The sequence below is a fragment of the Natator depressus genome, chromosome 11 (assembly GCF_965152275.1).
Source record: "Natator depressus isolate rNatDep1 chromosome 11, rNatDep2.hap1, whole genome shotgun sequence".
In the NCBI taxonomy this organism is placed as follows: domain Eukaryota; kingdom Metazoa; phylum Chordata; order Testudines; family Cheloniidae; genus Natator; species Natator depressus.
In genome coordinates, this window is record NC_134244.1 from 80,809,908 (window position 1) to 80,833,160 (window position 23,253).

The 23,253-nt window shown below is 46.6% G+C and overlaps 1 protein-coding gene across 1 annotated transcript in view; it reads left to right on the plus strand.

Moving 5' to 3' along the window:
- LOC141996272 (aryl hydrocarbon receptor-like) overlaps positions 1–16,603 on the plus strand; it is a 164,230-nt gene extending 147,627 nt beyond the window's left edge. The window contains exons 6-10 of the mRNA XM_074968256.1: positions 1,708–1,841; positions 2,470–2,672; positions 5,288–5,397; positions 14,330–14,471; positions 15,117–16,603. Coding sequence (XP_074824357.1) covers positions 1,708–1,841; positions 2,470–2,672; positions 5,288–5,397; positions 14,330–14,471; positions 15,117–16,050 — 1,523 coding nt within the window. The 3' untranslated portion in view covers positions 16,051–16,603. The remainder of the gene's footprint in view (positions 1–1,707; positions 1,842–2,469; positions 2,673–5,287; positions 5,398–14,329; positions 14,472–15,116) is intronic.
- Positions 16,604–23,253: the final 6,650 nt, after the last annotated feature.

Genomic DNA, 23,253 nt, shown 5'->3' on the forward strand with positions numbered 1-23,253 from the left:
GCCTGCCTTTAAAGCCATGTTTATTACAACACTGATGAATTAGTGTCTAAATACTCTTTGAGATGCCTGCTAAAAATGCTTGCAGCACTAGCACTGGGACTGACTTTAATCATGTATATTTGGCCAAATTTTTTTTGAAATAGGAAAAAATTATCACACCATATTATGGGCTGCTAATTTCTTCTGACAGATTTCACCGCCTAATTTAAAGCTTCTGGATTCACATAAGCACATAAGCAGTCCACTGGATGTCTAGAGCTGATGTAAAAGAAAACAACTCTCTTGCCTTCATTGGCTGGCATCCACCTACCCTAGCTTAGATCATAGCCTGTAGGCCCCTGTCAAGGTTCCCTCCCCACTCTGAGCTCTACGGTACAGATGTGGGGACCTGCACGAAAGACCCCCTAAGCTTATTCTTACCAGCTTAGGTTAAAAACTTCCCCAAGGTACAAAGTTTGCCTTGTCCTTGAACAGTATGCTGCCACCACCAAGCGTTTTAAACAAAGAACAGGGAAAGAGCCCACTCTTCCACCAAAATATCCCCCCCCCCAAGCCCTACACCCCTTTTCCTGGGGAAGGCTTGACAATCCTCACCAATTGGTACAGGTGAACACCAAACCCTTGGATCTTAAGAGCAATGAAAAATCAATCAGGTTCTTAAAAGAAGAATTTTATTTAAAGAAAAGGTAAAAGAATCACCTCTGTAAAATCAGGATGGTAAATACTTTACAGGGTAATCAGATTCAAAACATAGAGAATCCCTCTAGGCAAAACCTTAAGTTACAAAAAGACACAAAAACAGGAAGACACATTCCCTCCAGCACAGCTTATTTTACAAGCCATTAAACAAAAGAAAATCTAACACATTTTCTAGCTAGATTACTTACTAACTTTACAGGAGTTGTAAGGCTGCATTCCTGATCTGTTCCCAGCAAAAGCATCACACAGACAGACCAACCCCTTTGTTCCCCCTGCCCTCCAGATTTGAAAGAATCTTGTCCCCTCATTTGCCATTTTGGGTCAGGTGCCAGCAGGGTTACCTTAGCTTAACCCTTTACAGGTGAAAGGATTTTGCCTCTGGCCAGGAGGGATTTTATAGCACTGTATACAGAAAGATGGTTATTCTTCCCTTTATATTTATGACAGCCCCCATCCTGCAAAGACTTACGCACGTGCATGCTGACTTCAGTGGTTACAAACAGTATATAAAGCTAAGCAGGTGTCTCAGTCTTTGGAGAATCAGGGTCTTAAGGTGCATCTGTGCATACGCATGATACATTATTCACAGGCATGAAATTTTAAAAGGGCTGAATTAGTTTTCAATTTAATCAATTTCAGCACCTTATTCTATTCTGGGTGGAGACAATGCCTGGCAAACTTGATTCCAGATCATCCCTTTAAAGCCAAGTGACAGACCCCAGAAAAGAAGCACTTGTGCTGGGAATGCCAACAGACCCTCACACAGTGCTATAATTAGGGGTCTGCTCAGCTTCCAATGTGCTCGTGTGTCTTCTGAGAAGACGAATGGGAGCTCTGCACATGTATGGAGGGGAGAACCGGTTCCAAGAGGCTCGTGCATTCCAAACAGCATTACCCAAGCCTTTCCTCCATGCCTGGTGGACATTAAGGACTCAGCATAACAGGAATGTTCTGAAGCGGTTTCAAACCAGATGAATACATCCTTTCTTGGTTTGGTTTGGTTTCCAGCCATGCCTCATGTAGGCAGCAGCACCGCCACCATGGATGACCCCCGGCACCTGCCACCTGAGAATTCCTCTTTCTTAGAAAGAAGCTTCATCTGTCGCTTCCGTTGCTTGTTGGACAACTCCTCAGGATTCCTGGTAATCCACACAGCAAGGCGTTTGGGCTCGGATCCCCAGAGAGATTTAGGCACCTACCTCTCAATGGGAGCTAGGTGCTTAAATGCCTCTGAGGATCTAGGTCTTGCTTCCCTGCTGCACTTGCCCCATGACAGCCACACCTCAGGGAACAGACTCTGAGCCTAGCTTCTGCTATGGGGTGGTGCAAACCTGACCAGAGATGATGGGAGTTGATGGGGAAAGGAATATTTCCCCATTCATGCCACTCTGTGGGGAGTCCACAGAGCTCTGCCAGGCTCTGAGCTTCCTCTGGATAGTTGGGGTTTTGGGATGAGATACTAGAGAGGAAGGATGGCCTGGTGGCTAAGGCCCTGCCCTGGAACTCAGAAGAACCATGTTCAACTCTCTGTGTGCCCTGGGGCAAGTCTCACTGTGCCTCTGTTTCTCATGTGCCCAATAGGTATAATGGAGGGTCTTATCTGTGAAACAGGGATAATTTTCCCCAGCTCACGGGGGATATATTCAGTAATGTCTGTGTGGTGCCCATATACTACAGTGGTAAGGACTTGAATGGAGAGATTCTGATACGAATGATCCATGTCACTAGTGTATATGTTTGTCATCCCCACTTTTTCCTTCTTCCCCAAAGGCCTTGAATTTCCACGGCCGTTTGAAATTCCTCCCTGGGCAGCAAAAGAGAACAGAAGATGGGACCCTCAGGCTTCCACAGCTGGCTCTGTTTGCCATCGCAACTCCACTCCAACCGCTTTCTATCCTGGAGCTTCAAACCAAGACCTTCATCTTCCAAACAAAACACAAGCTGGACTTTACCCCCATGGCCTGCGATTCAAGGTATGGCACAGAATAGGGGCCGAGATGCCACTTGCTCACAGCTCTTGTTAAGTTTGCTGAGGATATAGGCAGGCATCATGCTACAGCAGATGTGAAATGCGAAACAAGAGCCACTAGTACTGCTGTTGTAGAAATAGAAAAAACAGTAGATTGTAACCCTGGCCAAATGCTGGATTAAGTGAATAGAGAAAAAAAATCTTCTATGAAAACTTTGTCCGTTGCATTACAAATAACCAGCATTAAACATAAATACATTCAAAGGGACATCATCAGGTTAAAACCCACTCTGTCTCAAAACATATTTCCAGCTAGTGGTATACGCTGGGATTATCACAGCAGCATAAAGGATTTAGGTACCTGTCCGTGGGCCAGCTGCCTCCTAAGTGCTCCCTCATGGTACGTGGTCATCCCTGCTTCAGTTTCCTTTTTCTTCGGTTCTGGGCCAATAACTCAAACTATCAGAAAAACTCTACTCAAGTTCAGCAGTTCTCCCTAGACTCCCAAAACAGAGTTCTCAAATCTTCCACATGTTCCCACTCCTTGTCTTTCCCACCAGGGCCTCCCAGACCTTCCCTGCCTCAAGTCTTTTCTTTAAAGACTCTGGGTCCCCTCCCGAAGCCTGCTCATGCTCAGCAGCCTCTGTAGTCTTTGCCATTTCCCAGTTCCCACCTGCTACTCCTGGGTTTCCTGCTGGAGCCTATTCACACCCCGCAGCCATTCCTTGCCTTGGCAGGCTAAAATCTCTCCCTCCAGCCTCACTCTTGTTATTTCCCTCCCTGACTGAGCAAGCTAAGCAAGCATGCGGACATGGAACCCCCTGCTTCCTGCTGCTCCTTTTAGAAGAATCAACTCCTCCAAACCCTGCTGGTTATACTGATGAAACCCCATGCCGCATCCCAGGTGTGGAAGGCAGGGCTAACTGGATGGGCCTGGCCAGCTCCAGACCTCTGGCAGTTAAAGGGGCTGGCCACCCCGTTACAGTGCCCAGCTCCCACTGAAATGCAGTGGGAGTTGGGCAGCTAACTTGGACTCCTTTGAAAATGACAGTCACGGTTATTTAAGGGCATTAATTTTACTTTACAATTATTATTGCTCTTCTACCTTTCCTTCCATGTAGAAGGCATCTTGCTACAAATTCTCAGCTTGGAGAATATCCAGAAACACCTTTAAAGCAGTGGTCCCCAAACTGTGGGGAGCGCCCCCTATGGAGGAACATTTGGGGGTGGGTATGTGGTGGGCCAGCCCCTACAGGGGTAGGGAGAGAGCACCACGCTTCTGTCCCCACTCTGCTACTAGACCAACTCCACCCCCAGCCTCGCTCCTCCCCCAACCCTGTTCAACCCCCAGTCCCGCTCTGTATCCAGGCCCAGCCAGCCCTCAAAGGGGGTGGGGAGGGAGCACCATGCCTCCAGGCCCAACTCCACCTCCAGGCCAGATCTGCCCACAGTTCCGCTCCACCCTCAACCCCATGTCCACTCCAGCCCCTGCCCCACCCACATCCCGGCTTCGCCGCCATTCCCTCTCCAGCCCAGACCAGCTCCGCCTCTAGACCCAGCTCCGCCTCTAGACCCAGCTCCTCCCCTAGCCCCAGCTCCGCCTCTAGACCCACCGCTAGCCCCAGCTCCTTCCCTAGCCCCAGTTCCACCCCCAGCTCCTCCCCCATCCCCAGCTCCTCCCCTAGCCCCAGTTCTGCCCGCAGCTCCGCCTCCAGCCCCAGCTCCTCTGCTGAGGGAGCCTTGGCTGTGCAGTAATGGTGGCAGGGGAGCAAAGACAGATTCCATTACTGGTAAGGGAGGCACAACTGGGAAAGTTTGAGCACCACTGGTCTAAAGACAGAGGTGCAGGGAGAACATACTGAAGATGACTCTTCCCAACTGTGTTTTTGTGAAGTGAGCAGTGAGTAGAGTTGGATGGAGCTTTTTGACTGGAACGTTTTTCTGTTGGAAAATGCTGATTTGTTGAAATCAAAACATTCTGCAGGAACTTGACAAAATTCCAGTAGAACCCAGCCAGGGTTCAATCCAAAACTTGGTACACACCAGCTCAGAGGTCCTGCTCTTCAGCAGCCAGTCAGCTGGGCTGAATGGGAGTTGAGAGGCTCGAAACCCAAGCTCATATGCTGGCAGTTCCTTGGCAGCCCAGGCTTCCAGGATCCGCAGTCCGGGGTAGCTGGCTGGGGAGGCCCCAGCTCCCAGGCTCCCCAAGGAGTTGGGAAGCCGGTTTCCTGTCTGGGGCAGCTCCCTGAGGACCTGGACAGCCCAGCAGGCTGGCTCCTTGGGTAGGCAGGTTGCCTAGTTTCCCAGCTGGAGCAGTCATTCTGCAAGAAATTTTGAGTTGATTTTTCTTTGGTTTGTTTTATCCTACTGGGGACTGAAACATTTTCCCAGAATTCCCAAAAATCCCAGAATTTTTCACAGAATGGAAAATGCCTCTTCACTCAGCTGGAGGGATAACTGTGGGTGAGCTAAACCCACCATAGTTTTCCCTGTTATCAGATAACTGCACAGATTAGGTTAAACCCTAGCTAATGGACTGACATAGCTCTGTTCTGCATTCATCCTTGGTCCTAAAAGTTTTGTGAACTCTATTTCTTTTTTGTTTGTTTTATTTTACAGAGGTAAAGTTGTGCTGGGATACACAGAAATGGAGCTCTGCATGAGAGGCTCTGGGTACCAGTTTGTCCATGCAGCAGACATGATGTACTGTGCAGAGAATAATGTGAAATGTGAGTTTGGTGCCGATTTGTTAGATCAAAGATCCCAACTCAGCTAACATGATTGTATTGTCCTATTTTATGCAGGGCTTGTCTACTCAGGGAAAATAACTGGCATAATTATACCAGCATAATTATAGTTCTTCTTTGAATGCTGGTCCCTTTGCGTATTCCAAATGTTGGGTGTGCATGCACGCCACACAACTGAGTCTGGAATTTTTTCCAGGCAGTGTCCAATGACCTGCATGTGCACAATATTTTCCCCCATGCTCCCCAACAGACGGTATAAGGGGCAGTGCGGGTCGACACCTCTCCAGTTCCCTCTTTCGGCCACATGGCCTGAATCAGAATCCTGTTCTCCTTTGCTCTTGCAAGCTCAAGAAGAGTTATGGTACATATTTGCTGCAAATAATTATCCTGTAGTTTAGAAATCTTAGTTGTACGTCATATAGTTTAGAACAGCTTAATAAAGCCCTCCCCCAAGTCAGGGACCGTCTTTGTCTTGGGGACTATGCCCAGGTTCCCGGGCTTCAAGAACTGCATCTCCTGCCTCCGCTCTTTCCATCAGTGACGATCATCCACGGTGCCCCTACCATCTGGGTGAGGCGCATAATCTGAGAAGTGTCCTTCCCGCCCAGAACCAGAGAGGCCCAACGAAGGGCTTAGGCTGAAGAAGCACCTAATGGAAGAGGCTTTGAGGCCCTGCTTTGATCCAGGCCAGAGGGACCTCCCTGTAATTTGGCCTCAGCTGACCAGCAATGCCCATCCAAGCATGAGCCATGGAGCAGAGCCGCTGGCACCAAAGCCCAACAACTCAGGACACTGGGCTCCCCATGCTAATAAGGAACACACTCATGGGCATAAGGGCAGATCCCTGCAGTTGACTGCCCACAAGGAACATGTCTGCTTCCCAAGCCATGCCGGGTCAGGCGAGACGTTGTGTACAGATCCCATGGAACTGGTGCCAAAGCCCCTTGGGCTGGAGGGTATGGCAAAGAAGAAAAGGGATCCATCAGTTCCAACAGTGAGTGCAGTACCGGGTCAGAAAGACAGGCCAGTCCCTTCCATGAGTGCAGGTCCGGATGTACCATCAGTACTGCCTCGGCAATTCACAGAGTGACCAACTCTGATGGATGAAGTGTGTCCCTCTGGTTCCTTAGTGGGAACTCCGCAGACTTTGGGCCATACTGAGAATTTTATGACACCAGAGGATGTCTTTCTCCCCAACCCACAATCTCCACTTCTGTTGGGCCCTGCAGTTCTCAGGGAAGTTCTTAGCCTGGAGGCCGACCTGTTGCTGCTGTCAGAGGAGAGACCCCATCCCGATCCATCGGACAGGAGCGTCTCAGTACCAACAGTGCCACCATTTCCAATGGAACCATCTTCAGACTTGGAGGAGTCAGAGGCAAAAGCTCCACCGATATCTATGGGAAGGCGCAGGAGCCCAAACAGACAGCTGCAGCACCCCGATCCTCTTGACTGTGACACCGCCCTGCCCAGGGACACCTGGTCATTTCCCATGGGGATCACCACAACCAATAGATCCCTCCTTCTGGCTGTACTGGGGCCCCTGGGATCCTTATAGCAGACGCCCGTAACTTTCGCAAGGGTCCTACCATTCTTCCCCGTCTCGTCAGCCAGTTCCATCAGTGTATGAGGAGGAAGAAGCAGTGTCAGTAGCGCCACATCTTACCGGAGCCTTCTCATTACCGGATAACATGGTCATCCAGTTGCCACCCTCTCTTCACGATCTATTCCAAAGGGTGGCCGATGACTTGCAAATCCCACTGGAGAAGGCCCAGGACCCCCAACACCATCTCCTGGACATCTTACAGCCACAGGGACTATCCCTTCCAATAATGAGGCCATCCTGGGACCAGCTAGAATGGTTTGGCCCACTCCAGCATTGTGTGGCCCCACCCCACAGTGAGCCAAGAGGGATTGTTTTGTATTGTCTTGTGAGATGGTGGGGATCCCTGGACACCCCCCACCCCAGGTCCCACTGTCTGTGGTTTACCTTCTTTTCTCCCCAAGTTGGCAGCACTTGGGGCAGCTCTATGAGGCAACTGCACATGTGCAGAGGGTTGGCTCCTTTCTCTTCCCTTCTCCTTGCAAAAGAGGAGGATCTGTCTCTCAGATAGCCCCTGGATATTCAGCTGTAAGGGGTTAATCTCCTAGAATCTATTGCTTCTCTTGCTCCTTCACAGGGTTTACCTTCTACCACTCTTCCAGGGGCATACTGCTTTCCTGTCAGTCAGGGCAGCTTTGGGAGTGGTGCGTCTCATGGCTGTTCCCTCCTTGGCTAGAACCAGCAGTCTTTGGGTGGAGCAGCCTTATTCCTGATCACTGCCCCTTCCTATGGTAAATTCCCCCTCTTAAGCTCCTCCTTCTCCAGGCTGAACAAGTTTTGAAGGTGCATCTTGTTACCATGGAACAGGCCCATAAGAGCTCGTTAGTTTCCTTCATATCAGAGTGAGGGTCTGTCCCTTCACCTGCCCCACCCCTCAAGATTGAAAGGCCATTCGGGGTTGGGTTGTCTCCATCCCCGATCTCCTGTGAAAAGAAATTGGGGGTTGTGTGGTGCTTTCCCACCCAGTGTTGTACTCGGAAATTATAGCGTTATAGTGCAAGCTACTATCTCATCATAGGAGGGTTCATATCCCCCATTGTCTGAATCCAGCATAGAGGCATGTAATCGGTGATCAGGGAAAAGGGGCTACACAAGTAATACCTGAGGGTATCTACTACCCATTGGAAAGTTAATACCTCCTTGTCAATAATTGAGTATGACTTTTCCCTAGGGAATAACTTCCTACTTAAGTACTGTATAGGACCAGATGTTTTTCTCCTTCACCGTCTTCTGAGAGGATGGCACCAAGACTGACATTTGAGGCAGCTGTGTGTAGTATGAATTCCTGAGAAAAATTGGGGCTGAAGAGTACAGGTGCCCAGCATAGTCATATTTTCAGTTTGCTGAATGCTTCCATGCATTTCCTATCCCAATGGATCTTCTTAGGATCTTCCCTTATGGATCTTCATAAGTGGGGCCACAACTGAGGTGAATCTGGGGATACACCTCCAGTAATATCGTGCAAGGCCAAGAAAACGTCTGACTTGCCTCTTCGTGAGGGCTTGCACCTTATCAACCACTGGCTTCACAGGGCTACCTCCTACACAGTACCCCACATGGGTTACTGCACTCACAGCCAAATTACATTTCACCAGGTTGGCCGTAAGTTCTGTTTCCTTTAGGGGTTTTAACACTTCCCTTATATACTGTAGATGGTCTTTCCAGGTGAACTGTATATGACAATGTCATCAAAGTAAGCTGCTGTATATTGATGGTGGGGATTGTGGATCTTATTCATAAGCCGTTGGAAGGTTGCAGCAGCCCTGTGGAAGCCGAAAGGCATGGTCTGAAGTTGGAAGTGCTGGTCCCAGCTGTTCTAGTAACTTGTCCAGTCTTGGTATTGGGTAGGCGTCAAATTGCATTGACCTTCCTGAAGTTGATGCAAAACCAAACCGTACCTCTCTTTTTTGATGAGGCCAATCTGTTCAATGAAAAGACGGATGAATCTCTGCATTCCCTGAAGGACTCGAGATCCACCCTGAGGTCTCTGTGAATTTCCACTCTAGCCCCCAGAAGAAAACATCCATAACAGCCCTTCAGACCACAGCTTTCTTCCTCCTGTCCCTCATACTATCAATGTCCACCTGAATCTCCTCACAAGTGACCCAGATCTCAGAGAACCTGTTTCCAGGCTCCAACCCCTACCACAGGGGTAGCCAATTATTTTTTGTCAAGGTCCAAATTTCTTGGTCAAGGTATAGTCATGGTTCAGTCTCCAGAGAAAATAATAACAAAAAAATAACAATAATGATAATAATTATAATAAGTAAATAAAAAGATTTTGAGGTCTATTCAAAAGAAGTGAGCGGTCCAGATTTGGCCTGTGGTCCATTTATTGAGTACCCCCATCCTGCCACATCATCCACTTACTTCCAAATGCAGACCAAACGCCACTTTTTACATACAGGTCGAGACCTGCATACCACCACCGATGCCACCTAATGTGCCACCCATCATCTTTGGAGGCCGCCTTTCTTTTTTCATCCACAGTTGGAACAAGATCACCGCGGACAGTTGGATTATAGAGATTATCCATTATGGATACTCCATAGAGTTCCTTTCCTTCCCTCCTCACAAACCTCCCACCTGCCCCCCACCCCCCACAGGAGACCCCTCCCACAAATTGATTCCTCAACAAGAGGTAGACTCCCTATTACACTGGAGCACAATAGAGAGTGTCCTGCCTCAATACCAGGGAAGAGGGTTCTGTTCCCTTTATTTCCTCATCCCACAAAAGGGCAGAGGGTGGAGACCTATCCTGTACCTTTGACAGCTGAATATCATTATCAAGAAGCTGAAATTCAGGATGATTACACTGGCATGAATAATCTCCTCCCTTCAGGAGGGAGTGTGGTTCAGAACTCTTGTCATGAAAGACGCATATTTCCATGTGGACATTGACCCATCGCACAGGAGGTTATTACGGTTATGTCTCCTCCCCTTTGGTCTTGCAACATCACCCAGGCTTTTCACAAAGGTGTTCATGGTAGTAGCAGCCTAAATGCAACACCAGTGACATATGGTGTTCCCATAGTTGGACAACTGGCTTCTGGTGGGACAATCCCGACAAGTAGTTGTCTTTGCAATAGAGACTCTTCGGTGCCTCCTTGCCACCTTAGGTGCATAAACGAAGATGAGTCCACTTTGTCACCCATACAGACAATACATTTCATAGGAGCAAGGCTGGACTCGATCTTGGCACAAGCTTTCCTTCCCATGGAAAAGTTTTGCATGATGAGCAAATTCCAGACCCAGCCTGATTTCCCACATTACCCACAAGCCCCAAACTATGGTGCATTGGTACCTTTCCCTCTAGGGCCATATGGCCGCAAACACCTCTGTGACACCTTTCACCAGGCTCCACTTGCGGGGCCTACAAGCTTGGCTCCACTTGACCTACTGGCTGACCAGGGACCACATTGACTCCCTAGTCACCGTTTCCTCAGGATTTCTCGCCTCTCTTACTTGGTGGTCAAACCCAAACAGTGTCATGGTGGGGACCCGCTTCACTCCTTCTATACTGAGGGCCACCATTGTGACGGACATCTCCCTTACAGAATGGGGTGCTCATTTGTATCACCGCACAGCCCAGGACACATGGACACCACAGGAGGGCCAGACTGCATATAAACTCACTGGGACTCAGAGCAGTCTGCTTGGCCTGCAAAGCCTTCCTTGTCCTCATTCGCTCACTCCATGTGCAAATCCTATCAGACAATATAAACAAACAAGGAGGAGCGAGATCTCGTCCCCTCTGTCTGGAGGCAGTCAGACTGGGAAACTGGTGTGTCAGAAATCAGGTTACCGTATGGCTACTTACTTCCCTGGCACTCAGAACTCCCTAGAGGACAAACTAAGCAGAAGTCTCTCCACAGACCATGAATGGGAAATACATGACACAGTTCTGGCCAACATCTTTACGCGGTGAGTGTTAGCCGATGGCCAAGGATGTTTGGTGAGGTGCCAGCTATGCCCGTTTTATACCATCCATGACTTTAACCGCTAGGACGCACTGTCCCTTCACGGCCGGGCTAGGCTGACGGATGCCCCAAGGTCCTAACCACCCGTGACTTTAACTGCTAGAGCTCAGAGCTCCTTCGCAGTGGGCAGTCAGGATTGACTGACAGGCGCCCCAAGAGTTTGCCCCGTGGAGGCGGCACAACTCAACGCTAGGCTCTTAGTACTCTCACCTAATGGCCAGGCTTTATAGCCAAAATGGCTGAGGTTCTTTAATTGTGTTGGCTGCTTTACAGTAAACCAGAGAAACAAGTCAGGCTTATGCACAAATGGTTACCAAAATTTATTAAACTAGATTCTAATCATGTGGTTACAAAATTGCTAGTGCCTACTTATTTAAATGTAGAGATGTTACACACACAAACAAGTTACAAAACTGAAGCTACAATCCCAAAGAAAGAAAACAAAGTATAGAGCTCTATTTCAAAATATGTGTACACTAAAGATAGGAGATCAGGTGTGGGTGCTTCTTACCCTCCTTGCATCTCTCGATTCCAGCGGTGCCAAGCCAGGATCGGTCACTCAATTCCGCAGAAAGACGAATAAGGGACAAGGCTTAGGGACCCTCTTAGCTGCAGAAGCCTTGGGAGGCTGTCACTTATCTGACCAGCAGATAGATAGTGAAAAGCACTCAAAAATCATGGTGCTGTAGGTCCCCTACTTATACCTCTGTACTCCTTTATTCTCTTTCTCCTTTCTTATGCCAAATTGGGGCTGGTCTGTCTGGGCGACGCCAGCTCTCGCAAGAGTAGTTTACACTTGCAAGGGAGAGAAACAATAAGTTTCGACTACTGGACATTCCTTTTATTAGGGTAAATATTTTCCCACCTAGGATGTTGGTGTGTGTGCATCATGCTATTTAGTAGGGGCTAAGAGCCATGTCTGTCACAGCGCCTCTGCCTGCTGTGAGCCTAGTCGTTGTATATGTTCCCAGAGGCACATTGTAGCAGCACACCTGTGCTTTTCACAGCTTCAAAGGCTGTGCTGGAATTTATGTTAAGTGCCCTGTTTTGGCTTCTGTGTGTTCCCAGCAATGCTGGTCTGAGGCGGGGGGCTGGCTGTCTGGCTACAGTGAGGTACTCCCCTTATGGGACCTCTTTGCATGCCAGACAAACAGAAAACTTCCCATGTATTGCTCCAGTGGAGCCAGAGTCAGTGACTCACAGGGTGACACTCTCCTGCTTCCCTAGACAGGTGACCTCAGATATGCCCCAGACTGCAAGTTCTCCAGAAGACTCACCAAGACAGAATCTCCTCCTAGCTCCTCCTCTATTGGCCCAGACAGTTCTAGTTTATGGATCTCCTAAGGCTGTCCACACGCCCACCCATCATGACCCACCCATTCCCAGATCTCCTAACCCACCCTGAGCTCACTCCACCTCACGGCCTGTTGTTTGGATGGGCATTGGAAATAGAATGCTCATGCTCTGCCTCAGTCCAGGAGATCATTAACCAAAGCAGAAAAGATTTGACCAGAGCATGCTACCAGGCTAAGTGGCATAATTTCTCAAGTTGGATGCATCACCACCACCAGTCCCTCAGCACAGTAGGCATTCCAGTTAGCCTCGACTGTCTCCTTGCCCTAACATCAGGCTAGCCTTTAGTTCCCTTTGTGTACACCTAGCAGCGATTAGTGCCTTCCTTTCCTGGATGGAGGGACGCTCTAGCTTCATGCACCCGACTACAGTACGCTTTATGAAAGTCTTGATCAGGACTTTCCCACCAGTCATCAAATCCTCCACAGCATCCTTATCAGGGCATCCTATTGCAGGACATTTGCGAAGCCACAATCTGGTGATCAGTCCACATGTTTATGGCTTACTATACCCTGACTCAAGTGGCACTGCAGATGCATCAGTAGGAGCAGCTTCCTTTTACCCACCTCTGCACTGATCACTAATCACAAATCACCCACCTGTGGAATACACATAGGGACCAGCACTTGAAGAAGAAGAGGTTATTTACTGTCACTTGAGGTTCTTCAAGATGTGTAGTCCCTATCTGTATTCCAACCCCCCTCCCCCTTCCCCTCTGCTGCAGACTCACTTGTATTGTGGTAAGAGGAGGAACTGGAGAGGCGTTGACCTGCACCGCCCCTTATGCCCTCGGTTGGAAGCACAAGGGAAGGTATCATAGAATCATAGACTATCAGGGTTGGAAGGGACCTCAGGAGGTCAACTAGTCCAACCCCCTGCTCAAAGCAGGACCAATCCCCAATTTTTGCCCTAGATCCCTGAATGGTCCCCTTAAGGATTGAACTCACAACCCGGGGTTTAGCAGGCCAATGCTCAAACCACTGAGCTAGCCCTCCCCCCTGCAGGTACTGCACATGTGCAGGTCAATGGACACTACTTAGAAAAAATTCCAGACCCAGGCATATGACACACGTGTGCCCACATGTGGAATCCAGATAGGGACCGCACATGTCAAAGAGCCTCCCCTTACAGTAAGTAGCCTCCTCTTATACAAGTGTAACTTCCCAAAGAGTGCCTCTGAGTATGAGCTAAACCAGGTAGTTATACTGGCATAACTATGGTGGTACAGTCAGACTGGTATAGTTATGCTGGTAAATTTCCACATGTAGACAAGCTCTGAATTCCGACTTGCAGCAGCCCAAGTTAGTTTAGTCCTAACCTCCTATCCAGAAACTGCCTGTTAAGCTGCGCTGTGTTTCTGTGATGTAGACAGACATCCACTAGGAATCTGACTGAACCTTCTGAAATCACTCATTTGTGATCCAGGTTTGATTTGACCGCAGCCCTCCAGATATGAAAAGCTAACGGACAAACATGTCACACCACCAAGACTCAAACATCCCAGAGTCACTGAGAAAATTCATAGGAACATAGGAATAGCCAGACTGGATCACCCCTGAAGTGCATGTAGCCCAGTATCTTGGCCAGCACCAGATGCTTCTGATAGGCAATTGTGTGGTAATCTGCCCAATGAAGGTCTCATTCTCATCCCTAGTAGTTATAGGTTGGTTTAAACCCTGAAACATGAGGTTTTATGTCCTATCTGAGGTTTTATATCCCAATGCTGATCCCAGGCAATGAACCCAGGACTAGTAAGGATTTCCTTTAACATTATACACTTTTCCAACTAAGGCCAGTGCGTGGCTATACAAGTCTCACTGTAAAGGGTTTGCCTGCATGGTTTGTGAGTTGGACCATGACGTGGTTCTGCAGATCTCTGTTGGTAATTTTTTTCTGGATGAAATAGACAGGAGCAGGCTGACGGCTATTTCTTGCTGCATTTTGCTGAGCTTAGACTGCTGTCCTCTTCTGTTTGCCCTAGTGATGAAAACCGGAGACAGCGGAATGACCGTTTTCAGGCTGCTGACAAAGAAAGGAGGCTGGGTCTGGGTCCAAGCGAATGCGAGACTGGTGTATAAAGGAGGCCAACCGGACTGTATCATTTCCAGGCAGCGGGCCCTGTCGTAAGTGTCCTTGCAGATGGCAAGGGTGAAATCCTGCCCCATTGAAGTCAATGACAAAACTCTTACTGAGTTCACTCAAGTCAGGATTTCACCCCACAGCACCCATTTCCTCAGGGCTTGGACAAAATCACCTGCCTCGCTGAAATGCAGCTGTGTTGAAATTGTTCCTTGTCACAAGCCGCAAAGATGGGATCCAAGTTTCCCCAAAGTTTAGGTGTCTTCAGATCTGGGGCAGGTCTCTAGAACGTAGGCTGGTAAACTGTCCGGTGTTCTGCAGGTCAGACCAGCTGCTCATAATGGTCCCTTGCAGTCTTAACATCTGTAAAACCAAAACCTATGAAAAATAGCCTTTCAACAGAGCTATGTAAGCCACACTGACACTCGGCACAACCTCTGGCTCCATTTATCTGAGTTGGGAGCATTTCCCACTTCAGAGCAAGCCAGACAACAAAGCAACTTGTCCAACCCCATCCCCCAAAAACAAACCACCACCCCCCAGTTGTAGGGTTTTAAATAGATAAAACACCCAGACCGATGCCAACTTGTTGGCTCTTGTCTCACTATCTAGCAGCTGTTTTTTGCCCAGTCCTGTGTATTTCATTGTCTTGTCACCCTCTTCTTAATGTCCCATTCATATATCTGCAGGAATGAAGACGGAGAGGAGCATTTGTGCAAGCGGAGCCTGCAGCTGCCTTTTCACTTTGCCACGGGTGAAGCAGTCCTGTATGAAAACAATCCGCCAGGGTTCCTGGACTCCTTGCACACCAAGAAGGTCTCAAAGGCAAAGAGAGACACCCCTGTGGGGCAGGGTTCAATAGATCCCAACTCGCTCCTAGGGGCCATGATGAACCAAGACAAATCCGTATACGTCTCCCATGCCGGTAACATGCCACAGTTCTCCCTGGCAGATATTGTTGACGTGCTGGAAGAGCCATGGCTGGATTACGGAAACAAGAGAACTGTCAAAGAGAATGACTCACTTCTAGCCGTCATTGAAACACTCTTTGAAAAGAGCAATGTGGATGGTGACATCTCTAAGACTCTGCAGAGCCCGGAAATGGATGACCTGGAATTAAAGCAATGGGAGGAGATCTTGCGCAAGATGGACACCAAGGAGCCTGTGGCCCAGGCTTTCCAGGAGAGGCTGAATGATGAGGTGACCTCCTGTGTGGAGGAGATATTGTTTAAAAATGATAATGGAAAGAATCTGGGGTTCCCATGGTATGATGTGATGGCTTCATCTCAGGCCCTTATTCAACAAATTCCTCTGGAACAAATTCCACAAAGCACTCAGCTAAACACACTTCAAAACCAGCTTGTCAATAATAGGAAATGCAATCAGCAAAGCAATCCTCTGGTGAATTGTCACCATTTCTGGGGGACTAATTCAGCAGCCTCTACACCATCTGGATTCCAAAATCCAATGTATACTTCACAGCAAAATTCACTAGACCATGATCCTCAGGGTCCTTTAGTCACCAATATGTCCCAGGATATCACTTCTAAACCAGAAAAGCAAGCACCTTTTGATCAAGCAAATTTGCTAAGTGGGAAATATACTAAGTACCTTGGGTTCTAATAACCAGCGAACTACGGAAATTAATCTAACAAATCCTGCACAGGTATTTCAGCCAAAGGCTCCTGCTCCAGTTTCCTGGGGGAATGTTATTCCTAAAAATCAGACACATCAGGGCTCAACTCTGATTGACTCAAATCATCCAGCTCCATTAAAAATGAATTCACAAGAGAGTCATTGGCCAGACCCATTGGTTTCAATGAATCCAGTCATCAGTTTCAATCAGAATAATTCTCCAAGAGGTCACTCGTTAGATGTTTGGAAATCTGACACTCCAAATCAACTGGGAATCAAATCAATGGAGATAGAGTCACAAACTCTACTGGCAACTAACCAACAGAATCTTTTTGGATCACAAGTAACAAATCCTTGGATTTCTTCATTACACTGACCAGGGCATGCAAGAATTCAGCATAATGCAGGTGTCTCCAGTGCAAGCTCTACAGAATGAAATATCTGGTTCTCTTGTGCAAAAATCTAATCCATTAGAAGCTGGCCACCTGTCTGGAAGTCATTCCTTTCCCCAACATACATCTTCACATGGACCTCACTTAATGCCACATTTTTACAATAAAGAGCAGCAGCAGATGCTTCAGAACAAACAGTTGTCAACACAGCAGCAGCAACTGATGCAAGCAAGGATGCATCCTCAAGCTCATTGCAGGCCAGCTCAAATGCAACACAATGGACTTCCACTGGCCAGCTGCTTGGAGCCAAGTAGCTGGTGTCACACTCGCTCCCGGGTGGGAAACCAGCAAATGGACAATGTTCTTGAAAACTCATTGAAGTCCTTATCATGTAGCACGTTATCTAGTAATGTCATGTTAGCCTCATGGGAATATGAGAACAGTGGCTTATCCTTTGAAAATGATGTTGCATTTCCTAAAGCCACTCACGTGACGTCCCTTCCCCAGCAACAAAATACCATACGCTGTCATGGCGAGAGCAGTCCAAAACTGTGTAACTACCAAAGGCCTAAGGAACCCGTTCTGGGTTCCTCAGTGACTCCTCCCAGGGAAGCTGGTTTGAGAGGACTTTTCTACCAGTTGGAACCAAATTTTCCTCCCATGTCATTAACAGATAGGCAGATGAAGAGTCAGCAGCAGCTCTTCACTTACAATATTTAGTTCAAGGTGAGGTGAGGGGGGCATATGTTAAGGTGTGAAAACTGGACAGACACAAGAACAACCAAGCTGTGCATGTTAAGTGATAAGCTGAGACATATGAACATTATATAAGGTTTGGTTTTGTAATTATTGTAGTTATACCGACACAATGCAGATGGATTTTGAATATGTGCAGATTCATTTTGAAACTTGCAACTGAGAGCTAAAAGCTTCCAACCCATTGAGGAAAGAAAATGTCTGGTATATCAGTATTTCTTGAAAGCCATTGTTCTATAAAAATGGCTTTAAAAATGCAAACAAGCCCACTTTTTATCTTAACAATGCCATTTCAGCATATTCTTCTTCACAACCCCTTACACAGACAGCGTTCAAAGCAGTATTTGAAAAGTCTATTATAATAACAATCCTTGAGCCAATAGCACAAACTATTTTTGGCCTACGAGCCAAATTTTGAGAAGTGGCTAGAATGTAGGCCATGCTTACAGGATGGGGGATGCTATCCTGGGAAGCAGTGACTCTGAAAAAGATTTAGGGCTATGGTAGATAATCAGCTGAACATGAGCTCTCAGTGTGATGCTGTGGCCAATGGAGCTAATGTGATCCTGGGGTGAATAAAAGGGGAAATCTTGAGTCGGAGTAAAGAGGTTATTTTACCTCTATATTTGGCATGAGTGCAACTGCTGCTGAATACTGTGTCCAGTTCTGGCACTCACAATTCAAGAAAGATGATGGTAAATTAGAGAGGGTTTAGAGAAGAGCCATGAGAATGATTTTAAAGGATTAGAAACCATACCTTATGGTGATAGACTCAAGGAGCTCAATCTATTTAGCAGAACAAAGAGAAGGTTAAGGGATGACTTGATCACAGTGTATAAGTACCTACATGAGGAATAAATATTTGATAATGGGTTCTTCAGTCTAGCAGAGAAAGGTATAACATGATCCAATGTCTGGAAGTTGAAGCTAAGACAAATTCAGACTGGAAATAAGGTGTAAATTGTTAACAGTGAGAGTAATAAACCACTGGAACAATTTACTGAAGGTCATGGTTGGATCCTCCATCGCTGACCATTTTGAAATTGAGATTGGACATTTTTCTAAAAGTTCTGCTCTAGGAATTATTTTGGGGAGGTTCTCTGGCATAGGTTGGACTAGATGATCACAATGATCCTTCTGGCCTTGGAATTTCTGAATCCTCCCCTTTCATCACTCTAGTGAGATGCTGATGGCACTGCTTCTCCTTTTTTCCTTGCCTGATTGCGATTCTAACTCATCTCTCCTTTTTCTGCTCAGCAGTGTCTCCAAAATGAAGAGAATGCCTCCGTGGAATTTACTCCTACAATCACTAAGGACAGTGCGGGTTTCTCCAAGTACTGAGAGCGAATGTAGCAATAGAGAAAGAAAAGACCCTGCTCCCAGCTGTGGACTGATTTCATGGCCTTGGATTGGCAAGCCTTTTTTTTTTTTACTGATGATGTGTGAATATTTCCATATTATTATAATTGTTGTGGCTGGAGGCTTTTTCTAAGTGAACACACACACACTCCTGAGACACTCTCCTGTGGGTTCCACAGAGACAGACTTGAACGCTCAGGCATTTTGTACTGAAGAAGCTATAACCTTCTCAACCAATTGTCTTCTGATCATTCTTCTGAGCAGAACCAAGGAGAATTAAGCACCAATAATTAGGGTTGGATTAGGCACTAAAGTAACTGAGCCACAATAAGCTTTAAAAAATCAGGAACAAGTACTTGGAGTTTCCAATGAGTTTTCCAGGTCAGGTAATTAACAAGACAAAGGACACAGATGTCAAAAAGTGGCTGAGATGCTGCAATGGAAATTCCATAAGACTCTGTCCGATCTCCGGCTTGAACACTGTGGCCCAGCGTTCTAATTAAAGGGGGTGAAGATATGGTTGCAGTCTTTGCAAGCATTATTTGTGCATTTGCTCTTGTCCATTGGGAAGTCATGCGTGATACCATCTGGATAATGAATGGGGGCACTTCTAAATCCAAACAGCATCTACCCTTCGAGTGACTGTACATGACCAAATGACTGAAATCAACCCAAGCGTATAAGTGCTAACAAAAATGCCTATATGCCCGTTACTGACTTATTTTACTTTTCCGGCGGGTTCTCAAATTTCCTTGCACCGTGATCCCCTTCTGACAACAAAAATTACTATACAATCCCAGGAATGGGGACCAAAGCCTGACCCCGCCCAAGCCCCACTGCCCTGGATGGGGGGCCAAAGCCTGAGGCACTCCAGGTGCGGGGGTCAGGGAGGGGCAAAGCTGAAGCCCAAGAGCTTCAGCCCCAGGCAGGGGGCCTGTAACCTGAGCCCCGTCGGCCAGAGCTGAAGCCCTCAAGCTTCGGCTTTGGCCCAGGGCGATGGGACTCAGGCTTCAGCCCCGGGCGTCAGCAAATCTAAGTCAGCCCTGATTTTAATGGGGTCACGACCCACAGTTTGAGAACCACTGCTTTACCTGTACTGTCCATACAGTTGTTTTCCCCACATAAATATAGCGAAGGCTTATGGTAACTTTTCTATGTACTATTCTGACTTATTTATCAAAAGCCATGAGAGTCAATAGATAGGGTAAGCTGCATATTGTGTTGTCTTATATTTTATGCAGTAGCAATGACTTTGGTGAAGTTGCACAAGTTGTAGTTCATCCCAGAATTTGGCTCAGTTTTTATATAAGGACACTGGGCCAGATTCTCCTTGTTTCCCCAACGCAAACCCATTGAAAAGTAAATGGGAGAAGGATTTAGCTCAATGTGTTCTTTGCTGGTGTGTGATGTTCTATACAGTGGCTGGGTGATGCCAAATCCCTGAACCTGATTGGAATATAGTTGACTTAGAGCCATTGCTCCATGTGGCTGCTTCAACACCCTATCTAATCATTCGGTATAAATATATAATGTGTGGCATTATGATGTGGCAGGGGATAATTATCAATGTAGCAATGTGCTATTGCCTGGCAACAGTCTTGTTTGTATACTAATGTGTGTTTTATTTGTCTATCCCTATCTGCCTACAAGATACTTGAGCGTATCGCCTTAGCCCCTATTTGGGCGTGCAGAGAAAATACCATATTGAATACTGTATGCATTTGTAACTTATCCCTCTGGGATTCCAATTGAACTCAACTAGGTGACTCAGAAGGCTCATACAGAGCAATCTACAATCAGGGATTGAGTGCATGTCTTTTTGATCACTCAGCTCAGGAAGATTTTACCCAATCCGAACTCATTTTCAATGACCCACCAAAGGATTTTTTTGTTTTTCCCCCCTTGCCCTTTTCTAGTTATGAAATATGGAATCTTAAAGCCAGGTGTCACTTAGTTCAACAGTTTATATTTTTGTCATGTCATTGATTATTCATTATATCAAACTTCTGGACTTTCACAAAACTTAATACATTAGTGCCTCCACTAGGGTTCTGCCCCCAAGCAAAGTTATCTATGTCCCAGTACAAATCTGTTGTCCTTTTTCTGGCTCCAGTTCACCAAATTACCCACATGCTAAAGTTAAGCATGTGTTTGTCTGACCTCAATACGACTGAAGCACCTAATTAACTTCAGCATGTGCTTAGCTCCATCTCTCTTTAGAAAAGAACTTAAGTGCTTTGCTCAGTCAAGTCCTCTGTATTTAAATGGAGCCACAATGACCCAACTACTGTAAGTTAAGTGGGAAAAATATTGGGAAGTTTTGTGTATGTTTGGGCTGGTCGAAAATTTTCTGTCAAACTGTTTTTGATGGAAAATTGGGGTTTTGACAAAATGCAGCTTTACATTGAAAGTGTTTTGCTTTCCATGGAAATTTTTGATTTTTCATTGAATAACCAAATGCCAAACAAATGAAAAGTTTTCAGATTTTGGCCAAAAATTGAAATATTTTATTCAGCAGTACCTTATGGGAGTTGTAATTTGGGTGACTCATGTCTCCATTCTCCTCTATGGGCTGTGCTCCCCAGCCAGACTTTATCGCCCATGATGTATTCTGGGTGATGTAGTCCAACCAGGGAGCCAGGCCTGTAGAGGAGAATGGGAACACCAGGTACCAGAACTACAGTTCCCAGGAGACACCACGGTGGCATTTCTAAATGGAAATATTTGGGGAGTTGATTTTTACACCAAAAAGTCAAAATATTTCATACTTTGAGTTTACTTACAATTCCTAAATTCACCCTCCCCTTGGAAGGTCAAAGATGTGTCACGGGTCTGACTCCCTCCCAGCTGTGTGTGCCTACCTCCCTTTACTACTAATAGGAACGATGTCAGTTTTGCCAAAGCACTCTGCATTGGGCAAACTCTGCTCCTATTGAAGCCAACAGGAGAAGAGTTAGGGCAGTCCGGACTTTGGGAGTGTGCTTTGTAGAGTGCTGTAAAGTCTTGCCCTCTAGCTGCCCCAGGTAGACCCTACTGGTGCGAACTAAAAGGTATCTAGTTTGCATTAACATAGTTCCATACTAAGCACTTTTTAAAACCCTTCCTTCCTTGTACACCCCATGGCTTTGTCTATACATAATAGTTGTACACCAACTATGCCAGTCTAGTTAAAGCAATACAATGCCCCTAGCGTGGGTGTAGTTATACCAGCAGGAGCACATTTATAACTTCATCAACAGCAGAGGTTGGACGGGTGTAACTCCTTGGTATAAAAATCAGCCCCCTAGTTGACATAATTATACCAGTACAAAAACTGTGTGGTGCAAATCTAAGAGAAGAATAGAACCCTAAATTCTGTAGCAGTTACAATGAAGACAATACCAGTTTTAATTAAAAGCTCTGTTCATCACCCTATTGCAGCACACATGTGCAGTCAGAAGGAGACTGTACTGTTGATCAGGGTTCAGAGAAGAAGAGACCTTTCTGTGTATCCAGTGCCTAGCTCTGTTACTTATGTCTTGCTCTATATATGTTATGTATATTCATATATATATATGAAATGTTGGGGTATACTTTGATTATTTTATGCTTCATGATTTCCTTGCATGTTGCAGGGAGATGGATGAAATTTGGAGAAAAAAATGTTAACCTACTTTGTTATACATTAAAATGCAGTTTGCTTTTTGTTGTTGGTTCAAAGCATTCACAAGAGAGGTGCATGACTGAGAAATGCCAGAGAGACTGAGCTGTGGTTCCAAGGAGCTGCTTGTTTTGTTAATATCCAATGAGTCCAGTTAGCAGGAAACCATTTACTTCACCAAATACTGAAATACAAATACATCTATTACATGTTAAAGTGGCATTATACTTTGAAAAGAGAGACTGCAAAACTGGCATTTGGGGGCTCCGTGTTTGATACAGATTTGCTGATTGGGACTTAGATCCTGCAAACAACTCTGTTGTCAGGCACATCTGTCTGCCCTGAGCCTCACTGACTCTAAGGGCTTGTCTACATTACAAAGGCTTTGCTGGCATAGGTATACCAGTAGAGCTATGCCGGAAAAGCCCCTAGAAGAGACCCGGGCTATACTGACACAAGGAGTTCTTTTGCCAGCACAGTTAAATCCCCTCCGCAAATGACATAAGCTATGTCAGTGGATTGACTCTTTTGCTGGTAGCTCTGCATCTACTCTAAGGCTTTTGCTGGCCTAGCTATGTCAGTTGGGAGGTGTGATTTTCCCCCCCACACACACTTCTAGCCCACACAGTTATGCCAGCAAAACTTTGCAGTATAGACTAAGCCATGGGGGTCTGCCCTCATGTTGTCCAGTGTAGGTTCAGAGTCTTAGGGCAGGTCTACACTACAGGGCTAAGTCAACCTAAGTTACACAACTCCAGCTACCTGAATAATGTAGCTGGAGTCAACATATGTTAGGTCGACTTTTTGCAGTGTCTATACTGCACTAGGTCAATACCTTATGCTTCTCTTTCCAGTGGAGTACTGGAGTCGACTGGAGAGTGATCGGCAGTCCATTTAGCAGGTCTTCATTAGACCTATTAAATTGACCCCTGGTGGATCGATCACCATGTGTTGATCCCCTCATAAGTGGAGACAAGCCACCAGTTGGCAAATCCATTGATCACGCATAGTCCCAAAGAATCCAACCCCCATCTCATAGCTGTG